Source organism: Stegodyphus dumicola, chromosome 6 (assembly GCF_044657685.1).
Source record: "Stegodyphus dumicola isolate Sdum_Otavi_A_Nest chromosome 6, ASM4465768v1".
Classification (NCBI taxonomy): domain Eukaryota; kingdom Metazoa; phylum Arthropoda; class Arachnida; order Araneae; family Eresidae; genus Stegodyphus; species Stegodyphus dumicola.
In genome coordinates this window covers 219580978-219606139 of record NC_140773.1, presented here as the reverse complement: position 1 = coordinate 219606139, position 25162 = coordinate 219580978, and the positions used below count along the sequence as shown (strand labels likewise).

The following is a 25162-nucleotide window of genomic DNA, read 5'->3' as shown; positions in this document are numbered from 1 at the left end:
TCGTGAGTCATCTGAAATAATTTGTACCCAATAGTTCAAATAAACTGTGTTTAATTACACTTCTTAAGTGTTTGTTGGCAACAGATAAACTTACAGAATCTAAAACTCAGTTCAAAGATTTCTATATTTTTAAGTATTCTCAATGAAATGTAATTCACTGCTTCATTAATTCTCATTCTGTCATATTAATCATATTAAACCAAAAAAACTGGCATTTCCCCCAATCTGGTGGAAAGTTTTTGTCTCATTAATTATTAATATTAAATGCCAGAAACTGTTTCTGCAGTATGATTTTACATTTGACAGATGAGTTTTCCTCTATTTGTTCTTTGAAGCTAAATAATTTAAGAGTCTGGCTACTAGGGTTATTTTTTAAGTAAGATCCATTTTGCAATAAAAACAAGAAGCTAAAAATTTTCCTTGATCAGTTTCATACATTTTCTCATGTATTGCATTGTTACTGTGCACTTCACTTATCTGGTAATGGAAATCTGCAGCTTTCATGATTCTTGCTGTTAAAAGCATGGTGACTTATAGTATTTCATAGTTGGTGGTGTTCTCGATTTTCTGAAACGTTTTAATCGTAAGTACCAAGCATACAGTCTGATGTGGTGAATGAAAATGGCATCAGCTGTGCCCAAAGAATAAAACAAACTGGCAAGAAGCCCATGCTTACACACATTCTCTCCTTAACACAAAATTTTTCACAAATGGACTTAACGTAAAAAATAACCTATGTGCAATCATTTAAGATATGTGATATGAATGTTTATGTTCGTCTTTTGTGCCTACTTAGACAGGTGCTTTGATTTAAAACATATTTTTATTCTATTATCTAGAATCTGTATGATGCAGATGCAATCTTTTTTCATTCCCATCTAGCAATTAGACTGAAAATTCAAATCTCTTTACTTTCATATAAACAAGACAGAAAGTATGCAACAAATGCACAATGCACTTTATTACCAATTCATTTAATTTCTATAAATATATGATGCAACTGAGGGGTATAATTTATGATAAATTATTTAATTAGTCTTGCCTTATTAACCATAGTTTTAAGATTTAAAGTTTGCCTCAACTGTTGCATTTTTTTATAGTGATATATACATATCATAAATTAAGGAAAAATCACGATTATTGAAAAAGTTACACGTAGAATTTAAAAAAACTTACCCACAATATACAACACATAGTAAGGTATCAAATAACATAAAAAGAAATTACCAGACAAATATGGTAGTATAGAAATTAGCACATGTATAAAATGAACAAATCGAAGGTGTCAGTTTGCTATAGGAAAAGTACCTTCAATGGGGAATATGATCGCCTCTAGAAGGAAAACATCACATACAGCAATGTGTGATGCTCTCAATTATGCGGCATATCTGTTCCATAGGAAGCAAGAGCCATTGCTCTTGCTTCCTATGGAACAAGTTGCAAGTGCGACAAGAGTCTGAGGAGGCAGATTGAGAGCAGCTGGACGTCTCCCTAAAGCATCCCAAACGTGCTCGATAGGATTCAAGTCCGGGGATCGAGCTGGCCACTCCATGTGCATAATTGTTTCCTGTTGAAGATGATCATCTACGATGCAAGCCCTGCGTGATCTTGTGTTGTCGTCCTGTAACAGGAAAGCATCACCTATTGCCCCGGCGTATGGGCACACATAAACATCAAGGGTGTCATCTCTATAAATCTGAGCATTCACGGTTCCCCTTGGAAAGACATAGAGGTCTGTGCGTCGAAAGAGATGCCACCCCAAACACAGACACTGCCCTTCCGTATGCATCTCTTTCATGGATGTTTGAAGGATAACGGGTTCTAGGTTCTCTCCATATCAAATAACGCCTACTATCTCTTTCTAGGCTAAACCTGGACTCATCCGTAAAGAGAACCACCCTCCATTGATCAGGCATCATCCAGTGGACATGTTGTCGTGCTTACTGAAAACGGTGCCTCCTATGGCGTGACGTGAGCGGCACACAAATGGCTGGTCGCCTCGCATACAGACGACCTTCGTGAAGCTTTCTGCGCACAGTTGACATTGACACGAACCTTCCGGTGGCTGCAGCAAGGGAGGATCTAAGATGAGTTGGAGTAGCGGTTAATCCTACGTGCACATAATGTCAAATATCGGTCATCGACGCTTGCCGTAGCAGTTGGTCGTCCTTGGCTGAACCTCCTAGATGCCGAATCTGTGGTTTGAAATTGCCACCAAAGTCTATGAATCACAGAAGGACTCACATTTACTCACCAGCCTTTGCAATTAGACCTTTCATATCAGGGTTCACCTGTACAGGAAACCGACAGCTTTCGATACTTGGGTGTTGTTTTTGACCGAAAACTGACTTGGGAAGAGCATGTTGAACCGATTTTAGAATGTGTTACTAAGAGGCTAACCTTAATGAAAGGAACTGCTGGATCTAAATGGGGTTGTTCTAGAACCACAGTTTGATTTAACATTCAGCTCCTATAGTCTACCTCTTATTACTCACTGTTGCGAGCCCATGGTGGCAGCATCTAACCAAGTGATCGATTCACTCGAAAGATTTCAGAACCACGTTCTCCGACTTATCACTGGTGCAATTAAAACCACCCCAGTTGATGCACCTTTTATATAATATATGTGCATTAAATCCATTGTGGAAGACGGACCACTAATCCCATGGGAAAAAATTAAGGGAACCAGATTGGTTTTTGCTGTGGAGCTATTGCCTTTTACTTACGGAGGAAAAACTTCGAATGGTTTTCTTCAGGCAGTCTTTTTTGTCAAAAGATCAGATAGGCATTAGATGGAAACTACAATGTCCAACTGATATAAAAAAATACATAGTCTGAATTAATTTGACTACGTGTTAATTAAATCCTCAAAAAAGGAATCTATGTCTTTGGAAACCATCAATGCTTTATATTCTAAGAGCTACATGTGCTCACGGTTGGCTCTGTGTTCGCTGACAGTATTAATGCAGGCGTTGGCGTCTTTTGCAAGCTTTTTTCCTTTTACAATTCTGTTGGAAGTAATAGGACTGCTTTTGATGCTGAGATCACAGCCATACACATAGCCTTATTCCAACTCCAATGTCAACTTGAACATTTTATAAAAGCTGTTATACTCTCTGATTCTAAAACTGCCGTTCTAGCTATTTCTTCTTTTGAATCACCGATGTCTGTTGATGTTTTAAAATGTCAACAGTTTCTAAACAATTTAACTGAGGAGGGCAAAGGGGTTTCCGTGCTATGGATACACAAAACTGTAACTGTGCTCTTCATGCATGTGATAAATGCCGAGTTCTTGGCAAGTAAAAAGGCCAATATTCTCCACATAACTGCCAATCACATTTTTTTTTACACTGCCAAAAGAGTAATAAAAAATTACTACTTGGAAGCTTTCTGGAAAGACGTTACCGGAAGGAACTGTCATGAAGTGCAGATTAACAGCATTTTTGACACTCGTTTATCGCCCAGAAAGAAATTATCCCAAACCCAGTTTTTAAATTATGTAACCTTCATGAGGAAATGGATGCCTCACATCTGAGTCATTGCCCTGCGCTAATGCTGGATCACTCTTGGAGAGCTACTGGGAGGTGAGACACAAAATAGACTTGTAGATTATACTGTAGACTTTTTTTTTTTTTTTTTTTATTTTGCTTGTTCTGTCTACAGTTATCTTTGTAATCTGAAATTAGAAATTTTTTTAAAAATTCGGAAACACTCTGTATAAGAATGGAGTTCTTGAAGTTAAGAGAGAGCTTTTGGCAACGACAGCTGACAACCTTCAAAGTATTTTCGCTCAGCTATTAGCTTTACCTGAATCAGCTTTAGTTTCTTCTATAGTCTGTTACTTTAAAATAGGGACTTCAAGGTCGTGGCGACTCTCCCTACCATATAATCACAGCGTATTTCCTCTTCACCGCATAGAGGGAATTGGAGAGTTTTAGCAACTTGGAGGATTAGACCGATTATTAGAGGATTCGACAGCTTGCCAATTCGTTCCCATGGCTTGGTAAAAGAAAATACCCATGTTTTGCTTGCGGAATTAGAGGGCCTGAGCCAAAGCTTACAGTAGGACTTTACCATGTGAATGTATACACCTTAATTGCTTTACCTTGACTTTTATTTTCTGTCGAATCCTGTAAGAAGCGGTGAATTCTTTTGTTAATTACACAAAGCATGTAAGTTGCAGTCCTAATAAAAAACTTTATTTTAAACCTCCTTTTGAGTTCGTAATTATTTATATCGGAAGAGTGAAGACGGGACGGTAAATTGCCGGTCTACACAGATCCAGAATTTAACATTGAGGTAGATAAGTTCTGTACAGCTTAAGAAATATTTGGAAGTTGTGAAACAGGTTGTGCGTAAATAAATAAATAAATGCCAGAATATTAAGATATTTTTTATTTTATTTTATTTATTTATATTTCAGGTTTGTGCTTAACATATGCACAGATATTTTCATGGATCTCCTTAAAATGTTCAGTTATTTACATTACTAAATATACATCTTTTAATTATATAATAAGTATTACTGCTGAAATGAATGGCTTTTGATGAGTTCTAGCGGAAACTATTCTGAATATTTTGACTGATTTTTTTTTTTTTTTTTTTTTCTCACTGTAGTGTATCTTTCGTCCTTTTACAGCAAATGCTTATCATAGATACAAATTTGTTTCAGCAATTCTTAAATGTTTTATAATTCATTTAAGGGAGGGTGATTATAAGTTGCTGAAGTTTCTTCACTCGTGGTTATCAAACTGCGTCCTTCTGGCTTTTGCAGAAATCAGTTTATTGGCACATTACACATTCGATAACGGGCACACAAATATCATCGCTTAACAATGTTATTGCAACGTGACTCTGCATTTGGTCTACTGCACCCTCGGATTCTGTCATCATACACTAATCTAACAGGACACGAAAATACATGAAGTGTGTATTTTTGTACCCATTTGTCCCAGAAACATTCATAAAACATATTACAGTCTTTTGGGTGCTGGAACAAACCAGACCTTGTGCAAATAATTGGTGGTATTGAAAATTCACTTTGATTATTTACGAATGGAATGTTCCATACGTGATCTTCAAACTGAATCTGTATTTTAACATCTCTTTCAGAATCAACGTTCAATTTCTTAGATAGTCGAGTTCTTAGGATTTTAAGAACATTGTCTGAAAATCTTTCAGGTAGTTTATGATTTGTTGGTGCTATCGTATCATCCCGATTTTGAGCAGGAACATTGTGATTGTCATTAACGTTAGATTTTCGTACTAAGACCCTTAATTTGCGTTTTCGTCTTGGCTGTTCTGTGTTAACAGATGTTTTTTGTGTATGAAGATCAAACTGCTCAGTAACAAAGAAACTGTCATTCTCAGAGTAGAAAGAATTTGTAACTAAGGATTTCGTGTCTTTTAGCGTTATGACTGGATTTTCTGTTGGAAGATATAAAGGCAAAGGTAGTGCATATCTAAATCTTGAATAATCCAAAGAATTTTGACGATTAGTTGTGCCATTATTGTCTAATATATAACCATATTCTTGCAAAGGTATTCTGCTTTGAATTTTGGAATCCTTATCGTCATCAAAATCTACTTTGTAGTTTGGATGAAAGGGAACAATTAATTCTGGGCTATTTGTATTTTCCATACTTGCTTGCCGTAAGTTACGATCAGGGAATTCGTTTGAATATTGAGGTATCCAATAACGATTATGTACTTGATGTTGAAAACTATCGTCATATTCCGTTGTCCTCAGTCTCGTTCCGAATTCGAAGTTGTTTGGTAACGGCCCATCTTTTCTTTCATCCTGGAACTCTTTTTCCTCTAAGACATGTCTATCTGTGAAAGTAGAATTGTTGTGGTGAACGTTTTGCCTATTAAGTTGTTCTGTTAATGAAGGATACCTATGGCGATTTGATTTATAGTCAACTATTCTTTTTGCTTCAGGATTCTCCCGATTTGCTGAAGATAGGTGTTTACTGCCATTATAATGATGTTGCTTATAGTTTTGCCTTTGCAATTGTTCTCGAATGCTAGGATATCTGTATTTCCTGAATAATCGTCTTCGTACAAAAGGTCTTTCATTTTCAGAAATGTGGATTTGAATTTTCTCTGCAGTATGACTGTTCTGCTGTGTAACATTAGGTAAATCATTCGTGTGTGCGGGTTTGTCCACATGTAATTCACTTGACAGTTGGTGGTCTGTCGCGTGAACTATCGCACTAGTATTAATATTTTCATATTCTGGTGCATTTTTATTTAAATTTGAAAAGTTATCTGTAACAATAAGTCCAAGGTCTGGAAAATCATTTGGAGCATTTGTAGTTGATGGTTCATAATTATTTTCGCTTTCATCGCTAGACTTAAGCAAATTTTCTATTATATCTAACATGTGGTCTATCTGCGACAGATTACGATTTGCAGGATTTTCGAAATCAGTTTCACTTGCATTCAGCATAGTTGTATTTAGCTGTCTTTCTAAAACAGCTAAATCTATGTCTCCATTTGACATGTACTTTTTAAGCATTTTATCCACCTCATACAAAATTTTTGGCGGAAGTTCATTTATGTGGTTTAAATCAACATTTAAGAGAACTCCTTGCGGATAAAATTTCAAAGTCATCATTTTAGTTTCACTAACATTTGGACTTGGCAGCAAACTAGCCACGTCAGTCTTTCCATCTGTTTTTGGCTCAGATATTGCATGATTAGCAGTTTCTGCATTTTTAAAAGTTATTGCTTCCTTGGAAATCTCATGGGATTCACTGAAGACTTTGATAATGTCCGAAATTATTTCTTTCTTATCGGTTTCATTATAATCTGTATTATCTAAAGAAGCATATATTCTATAGAAACTGTCGGCTGTTGTACTAGTGTCTCCACTTGAACGTGTGCCATTTCTTTCATAAAAAGTGTTAGATGGGTTTGAGATTATATGAGATTCTCCGGATATTGAATTATTGGAAGACAATGATCTGCCCCATGTATAGCGATTATTGTTCATTTGCTTACTTTCATTATAAACCGGTCGTGGGGATACTTCTGGATCCGCTATTAATTTGTCTAATCTTTTAATATTTTCTTCAGCTACCTGGGTACTGACGGATATTTGCTTAGATTCTTGATGAGCAGATCTAGTGATCTGCTCTTTTTTCAAAATGTAACGATCGGAATTTTTGTTTTCTCTAACTTGAACAAAAAGACTTACTTCACTTACACAGTCTAAGTTATTGTGAGAACCGTCAAGATACGTTTCGTCGTGTTTCAATTTTGCGCATTTTATAGGCGTAAATGAATGACCAGAATTTTGTCGATTTGGTTGGAACTTTGTGTCGTCATGTGACTGCTTATCTTTATTTAAAGGAGACACAGGTTTTTGGTCATCTTTCGAAGTTTGTGTTTGAGATTCTAAATACTGGTCTAAAGACGCAGTGGTAGAGAATGAGTTTCTGTTTAATTGCCGAAGATTAGTAGGTGGATATCGTTCTTCGTCTAAAAGAATGTTAAAGTTACTATCAATTCTGAGTTTTCGTACTCTACCAATTCCAGATTTGTTTTGCGGTTGCATATAACTGCTATTTGCTGTATTATTTGTACTTGTAAGTGGTGATCTTATACGGTTTTGGTTATGAATTTCATTTCCAATTGTGAATGGCAGGTATTCTGGTTCACCTTCGAAGAGATTATTGTCGTCTGGATTGTGATGTTCTTTACGTTCAATGAGAAAAGAGTTTACATTGTGAGTTTTGTGATTGCGATTAATGCCGAGTAAACTGTTTACAACATTTCTTTGCTGCTGATTATTGATAACTTTGTTATTTACCCAAGATCTATGCCAGTAAGCAGTTCCATATTTCCTTTCAGGACGATTTTCTGTTTCATTGAAATTTTGCGACGTAAGATCAGATGTGTTTACAATAGGAGTATCTAACTTCAGATCAAATTTTATCTCATTGTGGTTCAGCAATGATCTAGCTTGATTTTTTGTAGCATTAGATACATTCTGTCTTTCAGTCAGTTTGTTTGCTTGTAAAGTTTGTTTGCTAAGTATATTTTCAAAATCCCTTACTGCACCTTCGTCAGTGCTTCCTGTTTTTGTTGTGGTCACATTTCCTTGAAATCTTTGTCCTTGTTTGGGAACATTTACTGAAACTGTAGAATTTAAGTTGAAAATTTCGTCTGCATGTTTCAAAGTTTTTGAAATTCTATCTCTTTTCACCTGTTCCGCATCAGTATTAATATCGCTAATATTTAAGACAGCAGTTGACCTCTCATCAAGTATTTGCCTGCTTTTCCCATCAGTCTTCACACTGCAAATTGGTAACGTCCATTTCCAGTTGCACAGTAAATTACGTTCGTCAAAACCTAAGAGATGCGATGGACATTGAAACTGAAATGCTTCTAATCGTCCGTCACCAAGATCTGAACAATAATAGAACCATCTGCAATCTGTAGGATCTACGTGGAAACCAGGAGTGCTGCAGAAGAATTTCTTTGGAGGTACTGGTAATAATTCATCTGATCCAGGACATGGATCTGAATAAGATGGCCAAATGCAAGATTCTTGAGTTTCATCAAACACCAAGCCTTGAGGGCATTTGTAAATAAAAACTGCATTTTGATTACTTGGTTGCCAGTTTGGGGGTCGATATTCTGCGCATTGGTAAAATTTTGTGCAATCTTTAGGATGTCGGAAAAAACCAATGCGTTCGCATTTGAATTTCTTCATTTCTTCTGGATCTGTATTAGAGTCATGTAATATTTGTACTTCTTCAGAAATCTGAGATTCTCCAGTTGAAAGAACAATGTCAAGATCTCTGAATGAACCGAATTGTTTCCTGTTTCCTGTAACAGTTTCCAAAACTTGATGCAGTAGCGGAAACGGACCTTCACCACAAGTGTTATCTTTATCATCATCATTGATATACCAAATGTCAATTCCTGCTGCGCCTTGTGTTAAATAATTTTCCTAAAAAGGAAATGACATATTTAGATTATTGAGTTTAACGTTTTAAAAGAAACAGCACAAAACAAATTTTGAAGTTAGCTCTAATAATCTCTTGTTTGTAATAAAATAGCATCATTCTTATTTGAAATAAAAGAGCATAGTTACCATAAATTTAGAGTATCCGTCTAGTTATCAATTTATATAACATAAGAAATTCTAATCTTATTATGCACTGTATATATGTACAAAGTTTTTAAAAAGATCGTATGACTTTAAAAGATTTTCAAATATACATGGTTTTAGTTTTAAAAGAATCAAACAAAATAGGCATCAGACTATGAAAATTTTTGTGACGCGATAAGTTTCAAAATTTGTATACGATCACTGAAAGAAAAAATCTGATATGGATACGACATGACTTCCTTGTGTGGCCTACTAAATTATTGCTAAGTTTCATTTAAACTTATTTTCTCGAATTTCATTACAGACATATTTCTCATTCAATTAATTTAGTTCTCACTTCGCGGCAAAGCAAGAGTACATAAAAACTCAAAACATCTCAATTAACTAAAAAAATGTAGAATACAGATAAACACATAGATGCAGTTAAAACAGTTAAAAGAAGTAGTTTTTACAATTAGAATTAGAGTTTGTACGCAAAAACAAGCTATTCGGTTAGTTGGCAAGAAGGCAGATTTTTTTTGGTGCATAAAACTGAAAGGTGTTTTTATTATTATTATTATTATTATTATTATTATTATTATTCGGCAAAAAGAATTGAAGGTGCAGAAACTGATTTAATTCACTCTTCTACTGAGTTCCAAATGTAAACAAATGGCTTTTCATTAGGCTTATCTCGCCTCTTAAACTTTTAAATTGTTGATAATTTTACAACGATTGCATGCAGATTAACTAAAAGCATAAAAACCGTAACCGAAACATAAAAACCGCATAATTCAATCACTTTTGAAGCAAAAAATGCTCAATTTACTAACATATAGGAATAAAAAAAAACTAAGCTCACAGAGCCCGGTAACAGAGTGGGAATATTTATATATATACGATTGCTGCAGCCGATTGCAACGGAAAAGGGAGGTGCACAACTACATATTGTAGCAAACTCATATACAAAATATAAGTTTTACGGCTACTCGTTGTTGAATTATCCGAGATACATACTTACGTACGTCCAGACGTCAAGAAAATAAATCTCTTCTGAATAAATTTCAAATCCATTTTTCAATCATTTTTTGGCAAAAACAGCCTTTTATTCTGTCCGTACGTTTAGATGTCACGCAAAAACATCATCAAGTGGTTTCTAGGGTGGCTGAAATGGACATTTAATGAAATATGACACCCGAAAATTTTCACGATTACAAACTTCCTTTATACTTCGTACAAATAAATAAATAAATTTCAAAAAAAAATCACTTCAGCGAGCGAACACATTTGATTCTATGCCATAAAAGAATGGTTTTGTCCTTTTGATATTATGGTAGTGTTATTTTTGTAATAATTTGATGTTTAGTATACACATTTTTAGTTATCATTCTTGTATTTCTATTTTAAAATTGTAAGTATATTGCTTATAAACTATATATAGTTTGAAAGATTTATTTTAATTAACACGTTATTTGCATGAGGAAACTCTGCGCTAAATTCTCTCCGTTTCATCTGTTTCACCGCAATATTAAATGAAAGCGGTTTTAATTTTAATTTATAATCTAAATTTTAAGTGGGAGGCTTAGGCACTTTGTCCTGTCGTAAAGCCAGCCGTGTCCTCTGTTGCTATTCTTATAAGCGCTATATCGACTATTGAGTTTCCCCTTTGTCTGAATATTTAGTAGCACCGTAAGGTTTTTTCCCACCTTTAGCGCGTGCCTTCGGCATGTAATTGGGAAGCACATTCGGCTAGTAATCGGAAGATCCGGATTTGGAATTCAGGTGAGGGCAAAAAGTAAAATGAAAATATCACTACAGTGGCGCTCGAACTAAAAAATGTTTGACAATAATTTTTCTCTGCCAAGATATAACGATTGGGTCTCCTTTCTTATTGCGATTTTCCATATTAGCGATTGCGTCGCCCAAGGTTTTTCTCCCCATTTACATAGTTTGTTAGTTGGTTAATTGTTGATATTATAGGCTTAGTTGGTTAAATGATATAGCACAGGAGGGATACCTGTCTAAAGGAAGGGATGTCTTCGTGAAGGACTATCGTATGGGTAAATGGCTGGTATTCATATTACACATGTGAAAAGCACAATAAGTTTCATGTAACAAACCCGTTCGTGCGGAAACTAACCTGGGACGATCTACCAGTTTTCAGCGGTTTCGGCCACTTAGTAAGGCGTATAATCGTCTTGGAAAATTCTGTTTACGACTTCAATAAAAGGGCGGGAAGTGGTTAGTGAGTCTGACTACCGTACCGAAGGGCACGGGTTCGATTCTCGGAGAAGGCATGGATGCAAATTGTCTGTCCCTTCATTGGAGGTAATGGTGGCCGCCTATTAAGTGCCTCCATAACAAAATGGCCACCAGTTATGGCCTTAGGAGTGGCCTAAAATGGCTAGTGCCCGCCCTTGGAGGGGGGAGCACTTCAAGAAAATAATGTTCTGTAACAAGTAATGTTATTATTGATTCAGTTTTTCATTTCTAAAATCTGTTCATATTTTAATAAAAGTATTTATCACAAAATATATAATATTACTGTCCAGTACGAAATTATCCAAGTGTCGATACTCACCAAATTCCTAATACTTTGTTGTAAGATGATGTGTTGATCTTTCCAGGCGGAGGCATTATGTGAATTACTTGAGGGTATTTGAGAGAGGAAAAGGCACACCTGTTTATAAAAAAAAGAAGTATTATAAATGTAATATATCTTTATGTATAACTTAAGAACTATAAATTTAATTCGGCAGAGTGATTACGTTATATTTGAAGATATAATTTTTTATGTAGTGAAATAAAAACGTAATAATTTTTTTATATATTTCATGTTTATATGAAACGAAAGTTAAAATTTCGTTAAAGCAGCGTGTACCAGCGTTATACGACCGAATATAAAGTACTGCGGGTAGAAATGTGCTCAAAAATAATGTATGACAGGGTAAGCAATAATTTTTCCATCTGATATCAGTAGATGTTTACGATGTACAAAATATTTATTATAATGAAAAATTCATAGCAAATATAACTCATGCTGGCTATAGTTACTTTAAGAACAAAACTAGTTATTCGAAATGTATGCAGTTATTATAAGGTATAATTAATTTAGAGAAATATGCATGCCAAGCACAAAAAATAGAATTCTAGAGGAATAGTAAAACTCAAAATCAGGTTTATTTTCCTCTTTTCTTTTCTTTTTTCTTTCTTTACTTCCCTAAAGACTCTAAGTTAATAGAGCTAAAATTAATTTTGATAGATTTTCAATTTTCTTCGAAATAAAGATAGCAATCAGAAATTGTTACGATTGCACTTGAAAGTTCTTACCTCTGGATATGATTGAAATGACGTAGGTGTTTTCAGAAAGTTTTGGAAAAATGATGGCAACGAAACTCCCATCAGGAACTTATGCTGAATGCCCAGTTTTAAAACAACTTCCATTACTTGTGACTTGGTTGATAAAAAAGGAGAGAGGAGAGAATAAATAAATACATATTATTTCAAAATATCATACAAAATTTTTTAAATTTCAAATCAATAGCACACAGATTTAATTTGCTTTCTTCACGTACGTAGCATCGCTTGTACTTTCACATTTATGCATAGTCTGCTGCTTAACAATTTTGCTTTCATTCAAAATGGCACTTTTAAAGAATTAATGGACAGAAGGCTATGTTTGTGCTCTTTCCGGAGAAAAGTATTCGTATTTAGTTATTAAAAAGTGCTCTGAAAGCAATGATTTTTCGGTGTCTAAAGCAGCGGTAGATAATATTGTCAATAAATAAGGGTATCAAAACGTCAGAGTTTGGCTACAAGGAGAAAAATTGTTCAAAATACATATCAAAGGAAAAACCGGAATGTTTCGAATGTTGCAAAGGTACGTTTCAAAAAAACTTTAACTTTAAAAGAAAATCCGCAAAGTCAAAGGAACAGTTGAATAATCATTAAAATGCTCAGTTTCAACTGTAAACAAAGTGATTAATGCTGATCTGGATCCTTAACAAGGCGAGAAAACGTTTGTGCATCGTATTTCTCCAGGACGTATCGCCGAAAGCAGAACGCGCTGCAGGATTCTCTTCGAGAAACAATTATTCGAACAAAAATGGAAACATGTTGTCACACTAGATTTTGAATCTTGCGTATATTTAAATGATCGCAATAAAAAAAAGATCCATTCATTATAGTCAAAGAGAAGAAAAAAATCTTAGAAAATGGTTCAACGAATCTGAAGAAAGTTTTTCAAAGGAATTTATGATTGTTGTTGGTTTTTGATATAACGACATATAAAAATTAAAGGCAGTGCAGGAAACTGTTAACGTCAACTCCAAATATTATCAGGAACATATTTTATACCCAGTTTTCAAATATGAATCACCTTTACCCACAATGCCATCAATCAGCAGAACTGCATGAAGACAAAGCAAGCAGCCACAAGTCAAAATCCACTATTAATTTCCTGGAAAAAAATGTAACAAGAAATAGGTATCATGACCATACCCTTCACTCATATCTTTGCTAATTCTCTTGAAGTATCATCCAGGGATTTTTGCTCTTTTGGACTCTTATAAATCGAATTGTCCAAACGTCGACCTACAACCCTGCTTGAAGTTTGGAAAAGATTTTTAAGAGGAATGGAAGGTTTCCCCCCCCCCCGTAGAGTATTGCCATTGCTCGCTTTTAAATCCTTGAGTTTGTTACTCAACAATTCGTTAAAGTTTTACAAAATATGAAATCGATAATAAAAAAAATTCCAAATTTCAAATTTGGTCTTCCACATGCCCATACTCGTATGAGGATTACGTCATTCAAAATTCGATGGCTCTACGTACCGTTGTTTTATCACAATGCGAGAAATATACGTACATTTATGCAGATTTTTCATTATTTAATTTCTTCAAATATAATACAGAACTTTAACATTGGATGGCAACAGCTTGAAAAGTGAAACTGACATTTATAAAGATTCAAAGCAAAATCGCAAAACGAAAACAATAGTCCTTCAGGGACAAAGCCCCTATGGATTAAAAAAAAAATCTGAAAGCTTTCCGATTTTATATTACGTGCAAAGGGGTGCTTTTTAATGTTTTATGTGTTACCTTTATTTATTAAATATCATGTTCTTCTCACTTAAACCATAAAGAGTTCAACAGCAATATCACAAAATATTTAAAAGAGCATATGTTTAGAATTTCCGATACAAAGTCTCGCGCGCTGGAGACAATGCAAGAAATATACATACATTTATGCAAATTCTTTATTATTTAATTTCTTTCAATATAATCCAGGGCTCTAATATTGGGTGGGAACAATTTTAAAAGTGATTCGCCGTTTATAGTGAATCGACGCAAAATGCCAAAACGAAATTAATAGCCCTTCTGGGCAAACTGCCCCTTTGGGTTAAAAATTAAATAGCTTGTCTTTGAAATCATATTATATTTCAGAAGATACTAAATATTACATAAAAGTATTGTAAAATTGCTTTAATATAAACAAAGGGAGAGAAAATGAGTTTTTCTTTCTTTCTTTTTTCTTTTTTCTTTTCTTTTTTTTTTTTTTTTGTTAATAATTCTTTCCAAGAAAAATACATTTATTTTCTCCATAAAGAATATTTTTAGAATTTTATTTTAATTTTTCAAAACAAAACTTTTGTGTCATGAATGGTACTTCTGTTTTATACATAAATTTTAAATGTTGATAAAAAAATCTGCTCGCCTTAATATTATGTTTATGTATGTTTACTTTATTTCGTTTTAGATTCGTAAGGATCCAAAATGATGTACCATATATTATGCATCCAAAAAAGATTAATACAAGATATATTGCATATGATAAAAATTAAAATATGAGTTATTTTCCCCTCTTTCCCCTTAAGTATAAATTGTCTCTTTTAACATTGTATTTGGTCGCTGGTTTGAAAACGCTCAAATAATTTATAGAATAAATTGATAAATTTTGTCTGAAAAGCTGTAAATTCGGGGAAGGAAGCTCTCTATATGCGCATTCAAAACTTTAAGTAAAAGATAAAAAAGGAAATTTTTTGTAAAAATTTCAAAAGACAAAATTTCGAATCAGAGATATTATGCACTGGAATAATCTTGCAAAAAATTATATTATAAATTAAAAAAAAATGTTTTTATCTAAAAAAATGAGGAACTTTCCTCAGACATTTAAAAAAATTGTCTAAAACCATGAGAAACTTTCCTCAGGCATCTTTCTCAAAATCAAATATTATTTGCTTAAAGGTGTGTGAGATACTTACATCATTTAGTCTTGCTTCTGATCGACGTGATATGCCAGTTAAGCGGCTGAACACATCCACATGACTAGAAAGGAATATATAAATAAATAAATAAAAATAAAGAATGTTTTATTAAAATTATATCATTAAAAAAATTTTAACTTCACTTTTATTACTTCCTTTTACAAAGTAAAGGAAGTATTGTAATCGCGAAAAATTTCGAGTATCATATTTCAAAGAAAAAATCCATTTTGACTGTTCTCGAATTGAGTTAAACGATGTTTTTGCGTGACAACAGTATGTACGAGCAGAATAAAGATATCTTTTCCCAAAACGGATTACAAAATGGATTTAAAATGGATTAAGAAGAGACTTTTTGTGTTGTCTGTACATACGTTAATACGAGGTGTGACACACAAAAAAACGAGACGAAGTGTGTAACTTGAAAAAAGAGTGGAGTTGGCGCAAATGTTTTGGTGACGTCATGCCATAGATTTCCTCTATCCATGAGACCAGTTCCGACTTAAGTTAGTTGGGAGAACTGCGCCACTGAGTGAACATGTGCAACTGCATTCCGCCTGGGAAATGTCTAATGTAAAAACTGAACAGCGAATCAACATCAAGTTTCTTGTGAAACTTAATAAATCAGCCACGGAGGAAACATTTCAATTGTTAATCGAGACTCGTGCAGATGAAACTTTGTCTCGTGCAAGCATGTTTGAATGGCATAAGTGGTTGTCAGGGGGAAGGGACAGTGTGGAAGATGATGAACCTGCTGTTCGCCCAAGGGGGCCCCCAGCACGTTCATCATGATTGAGTGGGTTAACAGTGGTCAGACTGTTAATCAACACTACTACATTGGAGTACTAAAAAGACTCTGTGAAAAAATTAGAGAAAAAAGGCAACAGTTGGGGAGTAATGAATGGCTGTTGCACCAGGACAATGCTCTCGTTCACACGGCACTATCTCTCAAGCAGTTTCTGACCAGCAAAAACATTACTGTGACGGTCCATCCACCTTATTCACCTAGTTTGGCTCCATGCGACTTTTTTTTATTTCCTTACGTTAAATCTTGCTTAAAGGGAACCCATTTTACCACAGTTGAAGAGGTTAAGGCAAAAACGGAGAATCTCCTGAAGGGCCTTCCAAAAACATTTGTTCCAGAACTCTTACCTTCAGTGGCAGCACAGAATGCAGGATGTGAATACTGAAGGGTACTTTGAAGGTGATTATTTCACAGAGAACTGATTCTGTAAGTACAATGATTTATTGGACCAGTCTCGTTTTTTTTTTTTTTTTTTTTTTTTTTTTTTTTTTTTTTTTTTTTTTTGTTGTTGTTGTTGTTGTGTGTGTGTGTGTCGCACCTTGTATGTATGCATCTCACATAGGTCAAAAATGAATAGCATTAGAACATTGATATGTTTTACATGGGACTGCTATAACATATATTTGTGCACCCCCCTTTTTGGTTGCAATCGGCCCCATCAAAAGTAAAAAATCCACTCTGCTACTCGGTTCGGTGAGCTCAGTTATTTTTCTTATATGTGGATAAATTGCGCATCTTTTGCTTTAAAAATAATTGAATTAGCATGTTCGTATGTTCCGGTTTCAGGTTTTTATGCCTTTAGTTAATCTGCATGCAACAGTTACAGAAATATCCACAATTTAAAAGTTTAGTGGCGCTAAGTTTAACAATTTCGTCATTTGTTTACATTTGAATAGTGAATTCAGTGAGTTGGTGCAACAGTTTTGTGCACCAAAATTTTTCTTTCTGCCCGTTGCGCAGAGACTCTAATTTTAATTGTAAATAAAAATTATATACTCTAAATATATAAATAAATTGTAAATTAATTAAATAATTGCAAAATTATTGTAGTAAATTTAATTAATTATTATTATTAAAATTATTGTAATTATTATTATTATGAAATTGTAGTAAATTAATTAATTAATTGTAAATTAAATTATATATATTAAATATATAAAATTATATATGTAATAATTATAGTTCCCCCTGTATTTATCTTATTATGCAGTTACACTTCACGCATTTATTGTGTTAAATTTTTTACGTAACTGGAATGCTGCTATTAGCGTCTGTGGTTTCTTCGAAGCTGATTTAAATTCTATTATTCGATATTTGTTGGACTAAAACTTACTTTGATATGGCCCTTAAGATACTTTCTGCTCCGTGAAGGTAACTATTTTCTTCCAGCGTAAGGGCTAAAATTCTCTTTCTGATGGTTGGTGTCTCTCCCAAGCGATTTTTCATATCCTGCAAGAAAATAATTATTTTGATATTCACAAACAGCATTTGAAATAAAACATGGCAATGCATAGATATTTAATTTATATGAATCCTTTATTTGAATTCACATTATATAGCTTAAAAATTGAGTGTATATGTTTTCGTAGATGATTCCTTGTTTCAAATTTTCAGTAAAGTGTGAAGAAATACTATTGGGCCCGCAACCGTCAGTTGAGTATATGAGAGCAGCCAAGTTTGTATAACTCTATAGACCTTTTAACTGTATAGACCTAGGCATAGTTAAAGAGTTAAACTGACAAGTTATTTTATACTATTTCTTTTCTGTACCTTCTATTTTTTGGTCGATTTTCACCGGAATGGAAATTAAATAAAACAATAAAGCGAGTATATCTGAGGTCACGCCAAGGTTTTACTTTTACGTTTTCATGCACCTTTTTCATATGCCGGTTTTAACTCATAGAGCTGTATATTGGATCTACAAGAGCTGTGTAATCAGTGGTAGGAAACGAAAATGCGCAAAAGAAATTAAGAAATTCTGAACCTTGGGCTGAAAATGGCGAATTCTATGCTATACGAAAATTCAAGAGTAAAATATTATCATAAATATTATAATGAAGCATTTATTAATTTCAGTGTTTTGAATTATTTGTTAACTGTTTTATGTTTCTTATGTTTCTATTCAAATTTATTATTTTTTATATTCGAATTAGAAATTATTAAAATCTCATTGCCTTTATTATCTGTGTACTGTATATAAATTGTCGATTTCTTACAATGCTGTTTAAAGAATATTATTTTAACATTAATTTCCTAACACTGTAGAGTTATTGTCCCCCCCCCGGGGAGCAATTTCGGCGTTCTGGCTAGGTTAGAACCTAAATAAACTCGATTTCTGGGGGGAAAAGTCTTCACAGTGACTAGAACTGTCATTTATTCGGTGGTAAGTTCAGGCTCGGCAGGGACCATATGGTATTGTGGGAATCGAACCCTGGATCTTCCGACTGTAGCCGGACGTGAAACCAGTTGTTACAAGATGAGAGAACGCTTGGAGCAATGCGATAATTTCTTAAAATAGCGTAAACTTGTCAAATAAGGGCACTAAAACACTTAATTGAAAACATACTACACTAAAACACTTTCCATTTTTCTGAAACTAATATATTTCAAACTCTAAAATAGGATCTTTCTAATGCATACATTTTCCCCCAAATGTTTTACCAAAACGCTTTAAAAAAATCTTAAATTTATGCGTTTTTTGTCTGTGTGTTTGATATCGCAATGCTGAGGTTTGTTTGTAAAATATCTGCTTACAAAATGCACTTAATATAAGGTATTTCTCCCGCCTTCTTAACATGCCATCGTGGTGTAGTGGTCAGCATGCTCGACATATAGTCGAGAGGTCCGAGGTTCGAGTTCCGGCGAGCGCATTGCTCATTTTTCTTTACCCCTGCTTCGAAATAATTCGAATAATCTTTCTACAGTGGCGCCTGAACAAAAGAAGGGTGGTGGATGATGATTCTCCACACCAGGATTTGGCGATTGGGTCCTCTAATCCCCAGTCGCTCTTTAAAAGGGTGAGTATATAAGGTATTTCTCCCGCCTTCTCAGCATGCCTTCGTGGTGTAGTGGTCAGCACACTCGACGCGTATTCGAGAGGTCCGTGGTTCGAGTCCCGGTGAGGGCATTGCTCATTTTCATCTCTCCTGCTTCCAAAAAACTTAATGACGCTACAGGCTTAACTGCTAGGCGATGCATATATATTTACAATAGAAATAAAACGTAGAGGAAAGTGATGCCAGTTAAAAGATTTTTTTATTTTTATTTTACTTTTTAAAAGGGACGTTGAGAAAATCTCTTGAGAAAATTCTATTTATCCCTGGCTCGGTCCAGGTCGTTCAAGTGGCCGTTTTTAATTAATTATAATTAAAAAAAATCAGTCTACTACTTTACGGCTAAATCCCGTATGTTTCTGATTGGCTAGCATTCAGTTTCAATGCCTTCGTGCCTGTACCACGCGCAAAGCTGTTGTTATGTGGTCTCTGGAATGGTACACGAGTGAGTTTCCGAGTTTTGAAACCAAAATGACGTGAAAGTTTGAGCAATTTTTGCTCTCATGTTTTTATTCTGGATTTTGCACAATGAATTTGATGTATACGATGGCGCCTGATCCGGTTTATTTCGAAGTTTTGTATGAAATGTTGTAAACTACGCTCATCGATAACATAATTCCATATGCATCTTTATTGAAGAAACCTGTTTCAGCTGATATCTTTAAATTCGAATTATTTTTCCAGATGTTAAAGCAAAAGAAAGCTAATGTCAACGACAGTTTAGTGTTTCTGGCAAATATTTGTGGTATTATCATGAATTTTCTTTTCCCTGTTAGGACAGCGTATTTAAGCCATTACTATACAAATAATTGCCAATGGAAATCTACAGAAATGAAATAGATCTTTGCTCACGGTGAGATAATGGTTGTCCCAAGTGAGCCTTTCTTAAATGTTATAAATCTTAAGTACATTTTAAGAAGCTATACTTTATTTTTAATTTTTATCGTCAGTATTAAAATTTTTGGCTTGGCCTACATTCTGTGTAATCAAGAACATGTGCAATGTGCTGTTTGACTATTTATTTAATTAGATTACTTTTCTAAAATATAAAGTGAACATTTTATAATTTCAGTTTAGAACGTACTTTTGGTTGCCTTTTAAAAATTACGTTCTTAGTGTAAAATGTAAGTACATTTTGTCGTTGTGATATTATACAGCATCAGTTAACTTCTTACCTGAAGAAAATTCAGTAAATTTTGTTGCTGTTCTGTTGCAGGAAAGAACTGTATCCGAACATCAACTCCATCTAGTTGATGATCCATAATCAATTTTTCTACATCTGGATAAATTTGCGATGAATTCTGTAATTGCACTGAACTCACAGGAATGGAGACGAGGATCTGTAAATCAGGATCTAAATTTCGGGTAGCTTTCAAATTCTCTGGGGAAACAAGAATTAGAGATATTTTATGTACTGTATATTCCAGCGTATAACGCGCATTTTTAATACAAAAATTAACATCGAAATTTATGGGTGCGCGTTATATAATACTTTTTATGGATGATATAAAAATGATAGGTTAAAAATGATAGGTTAAAATGATAGGTTAAAAATGATAAGTTAAAATGATAGGTTAAAAATAAGGAAATAATTAGCATACAAAAATTAAATTTTTATATGTACCTAAATGTTGTTTATTTAACGAAAAGGACATACCTTATGAACTTAAAAATTTTCATTATCGGATAACATGAAAAGTTCGTTATGTTCGTCTTCCATTATATACTCAGGCACATCATCGAATTCTCTTTCATCTTCACCATCCTTGTTACTCTGGTCGATAAATAAATCATCATCATCTACTCCATCTTTCATCAACACCAAACTCCCTTACTGAAACAAGTTTTCCATTTTCGTTCGCAAACTGAATGACTTAGCATTTGAAATCAGCACTGTGTTATTTCGTTTGGCAGGAGCCATATTTATTACATAAAGGAACACTAGATCAACAGTATTTCAACTAAAACAAATGCGGTTTACTAAAGCCTACGATGTTCACTTCAAATGACTACAGAAAGAAGAAACATTTGACTTCTAATTCTACGAAATGATACTGATCTGAAGGGCATTCTTACACCAAATTCTGTGCCCTTTTTCTCGAAACCCTAGAATAATATTCTTGTGCACATCTTTAATGAATACAACCCATTCTCTTTCCACAATTATTTACTCCCTCGCATTTCCCCCACCACACACACATGTATTATTCTCCTTATCTCTTATCAATTCATATACCATTTTACAAACGCCTGGGAAAAATCTTGGAATGAATGACTTCAAATGATAAGAGCATCCCATGTGTATTTTTCAGGTTTCTTCTTAAAGAAAAGGATGCGCGTTTTGCGGCGAATGTACCTAAAAGCTAATAAATGTAGTTTGAAATCATAGGTGTGTGTCATACATCTGAATATATGGTAAATTGAATTGGTATAATCAACTTAATATTTTGTAGTCCCATCTTCAAGTGTTCTGTACCAGTAACAGGTACAAAATGCCAAGCAGATATAAAATGGTGCTCTGTGTATAAGTGAACGCACGTGTTTTTCAATGAACACATAAATTTCCAACTCTACACACTGATTTGTATTTCTCAGCGTCACCTTCAGTTATCAGGCAGACTATACAAAAATGAATTGTAAGAGAACCGTAAGTAAGTGAATAACACAAGTGAATATTATGAATGTGCCAAGCAAATATTACACAGGAACACTGCAAATACATGAACAGCACACATGATGTACATTAATATATCCAGTTGATAGTGTTCAGTATAATGCATCAGAATAACTTCTTATATCCAAGTCACCACTGAACTTATACAGCAAACATTCTCTGTAAACTCAGAATCACAGTGTGTGAAACATTGCTAAAATCCTCATTCAGCAAAGTCTTGGCAGGGTTTCTTTAATAACCACAAGTCACAAATACCTATCTTCCGAAATAACTTTATAAATTCCGCTTCGAATTTAATACTCTATAGAGACGTTTGGCTACGCTTAGCGATATTAGAATGCTCCACCAACTGAGTACAAATGCTGATAATTATATAACAAACAGGCGGTAGAGCAATTCATCTGGTGGCAAGTAAGTAAGTATTCTGTAGCAATGTTTTAGGTTCGAAAGATTCAAGCTAGGAACAGTTGTGCAGCAATCATAAATCAAAGATTTATTTAAAATTGCAAGTGAATTTAATATTTCATAGCAAAACTGAGTAATAGGGAATTGTCATGTGGATTTAGGTCAAGTTCGAACTCTAAACTTACTAGATTTCATGATTTCGAGATTTTTTTAATTTTCAAACTGTATAGTATATGATACGAAATTCTCTTCTTATTTCCTTAGGCCTGTGATATTCGGAACTCAGCTGGTGGTAAGTAAGTAAGTAATATACGTAAACATGAAAAAGTTACTAAGCCATGAAATTTATTTTAAAGAGTGAAAGAAGTTCAGTATTCAGAAAATTTAGAAAAAGTCACAAATATTTGAATCAAGGTTAGGATTTTTTGTATTCGTTAATGATTCATTACTTGTACATAATGAGCAATAATCATGTCATAAATGAAAAAAGACTATTACTATGTCATAGGAAGGGATTTCAGATAAGACAGAAATTGAAGAAAAAGAAAAGAAAATATCTGAAAGCTTTAAGATTTTTACATTATGCCCAAAGGGGCGTTTTTTTAATGTTTTGTGTGTTACTTTTATTTATTAAATATGATAGTCTTCGAACTTAAACCTTAAAATTCAGTTCAACAGCAATATCCCAAAATAATTTTAAAATGAGCATATTTTTAGAATTTCCGATACACAGTCTCGCGCGCTGAAGATAAAAATGTTTTTTATCCGTTCAGTTTTGCCATTGCTCCCTTTGAAATCGTTCAGTTTTTTAATCAGAAATTCGTTAAAGTGTTACAAAATATGAAATCGATAATAAAACAAATTCCAAATTCCCATTTTCGATGGAGGACTACGTTATTCAGATTTCGATGGCTCTATAGATAAGATAAGATAAGATAAGAGTTTTGGCTTCCCTGCTCCGAGAACTCAATCTCACTGCAGGTCCACTCCCCCTTTGGGCACATCGTGGAAGTTCAACTTCCACTATTATCCTCCAGGAGAGCAGCGCACCACCTGGATACGACACCAGGCAGCACCGGTCGTCAAATGCTCCTACCAGTCGCTTGGGCGAGCCCGTCGCAGCGGGACATTACCCAGCGACCCCGGGGGAGACCCCCGGGTTACTAGAACCACGCCGCGCTAGGACGTGCCAGACTCCGGGGCCGGCCAATAAGTGACCTTTCCCAGAGCCTTCAGAACCACCAAGTTCATAAATTTTATACCCCCGTGGCCGAGACTGCCTAGGTACAGATCCTAGCCAGTAGCTTCGCAGAGTTCTCTACGTCAACCCCCGGGGGGGGGTCGATGGCTCTATGTACCGCTGTTTTATCACAAAGCGAGAAACATACATACATTTATGGAGACTCTTCATTATTTAATTTTTTTAAATATAACACAGGGTGATAATGTTTGGTGGCAATGATTTTAAAAGGGAAACAGACATTTAAAGTTTTCAACGCAAAATGGCAAAACGAAATTAATAAATAGTCCTTCTGAGCTAATGCCCTTTGGGATAAAAATTATTGTTATATTAACTCTTCAAATTGTTTTCTCGAATCTATGTAGTCAAGGTTTTAACCCCACAATTCATTTTAATATCAAATCTCGACTAAACATAAATAAATAAATAAATAAATAAATAAATAAATAAATAAATAAAAAAAAGATTAGTATCAAGCAAAAAGAAATAGAATAGAATGGCAGCCATTTATTGCTCGGGTCAAGGTCAAGTTTCATTCATACCAGTAGTGAATATCTGTAAAAGAACACAATTAGCGTAGGTACTGATTTTAAGGAAAACACTAACAAAGAAAAAATAGCACAAAGTAAAGAAACAATAGTAAATAAGTGTATCTATTTTTTCGACTCTTTGACCCACAATAAAAGCTTGAATTACGAAAAGAAAATTAATTTAAGGATTTGATCAGAACAACATGCATACTATTTTAAATTTAGTTTCCGCCTTTTTACTTTCTTGTGCGAAGTAAAGAAAGTAATATAATCGCAAAAAATGTTGGGTATCATATTTCAATGGAAATATCCATTTTGACCAGATATCGCTAAGCTGGCAACAGCAACTAATTTTGTCGCCAAATTTGGCGACCATTTTGGTCCGGTCCCTGTATAACTGTAATGGTTGCTGTAATTAATCCTATATGTAACTGTAACCGTATCCGGCCTCATATGCCTCTCGGCGGACTTAAGCTTGATTTTTCGCCCATCGGTGCAGAAAGACTTAGCGGGTGCAAAACAAGACGTCTCTTCTACTTTGTCTATCTGTCTGTCGGGTACAGCGACCAAGTACAGCATCAGGTTTTCAGTAGTTGTTTAGTTCAGAGTGAGTTCGGAGTATTGAGAGGTCTTCGTAGGAGCTTCGCGTTTTTAGATGTGCTTTGCATTGCTCTGTGTTTAACCGTCTTAGTAGTTTGAAGTGTAACTAATTATTGTGCTCTGGGGTACTGAGAAGAGATTTACGAGTATTTATGTGCAAATTTCCAGAACTGTAGAATGTTTCTTTTTGGTAAAATAAATTTTATAAAGCTATCATCGGTTCTGTGTGTATTCAATTCATTACGAACCCGTACGCACGCAACAATATCAATTATGAACATGACTGCGACTACTAAATGAACCTTCTTTAAGATGACCACTTATAGTTCCAGGCGAATTTAATTTTCTACGGAAATGGCTGCTTTAAAAAAGGAGATACTCAAGACCGATGTTAATTTATGTTTTCGGAAATGCTGGTCAGTTTTAGAGGTAGTCGTCAAGGAGATTTCACGATTCGCTATTTAGGTTTATGCGTTCATTCTTTCTTAGA

The 25162-nt window shown here is 34.3% G+C and overlaps 1 protein-coding gene across 1 annotated transcript in view; it reads right to left on the bottom strand.

Annotated features, from left to right (window-relative positions):
• Nucleotides 1-4380: 4380 nt before the first annotated feature.
• LOC118196447 (uncharacterized) overlaps nt 4381-25162 on the bottom strand; it is a 59522-nt gene continuing 38740 nt past the window's right edge. Inside the window, exons 4-9 of the mRNA XM_085819537.1 lie at nt 20399-20604; nt 17504-17619; nt 15366-15429; nt 12434-12556; nt 11685-11783; nt 4381-8962 (exon numbers count right to left, since the gene is read on the bottom strand). Of these exons, the coding sequence (XP_085675663.1) occupies nt 4823-8962; nt 11685-11783; nt 12434-12556; nt 15366-15429; nt 17504-17619; nt 20399-20604 (4748 nt within the window). The 3' untranslated portion in view covers nt 4381-4822. The remainder of the gene's footprint in view (nt 8963-11684; nt 11784-12433; nt 12557-15365; nt 15430-17503; nt 17620-20398; nt 20605-25162) is intronic.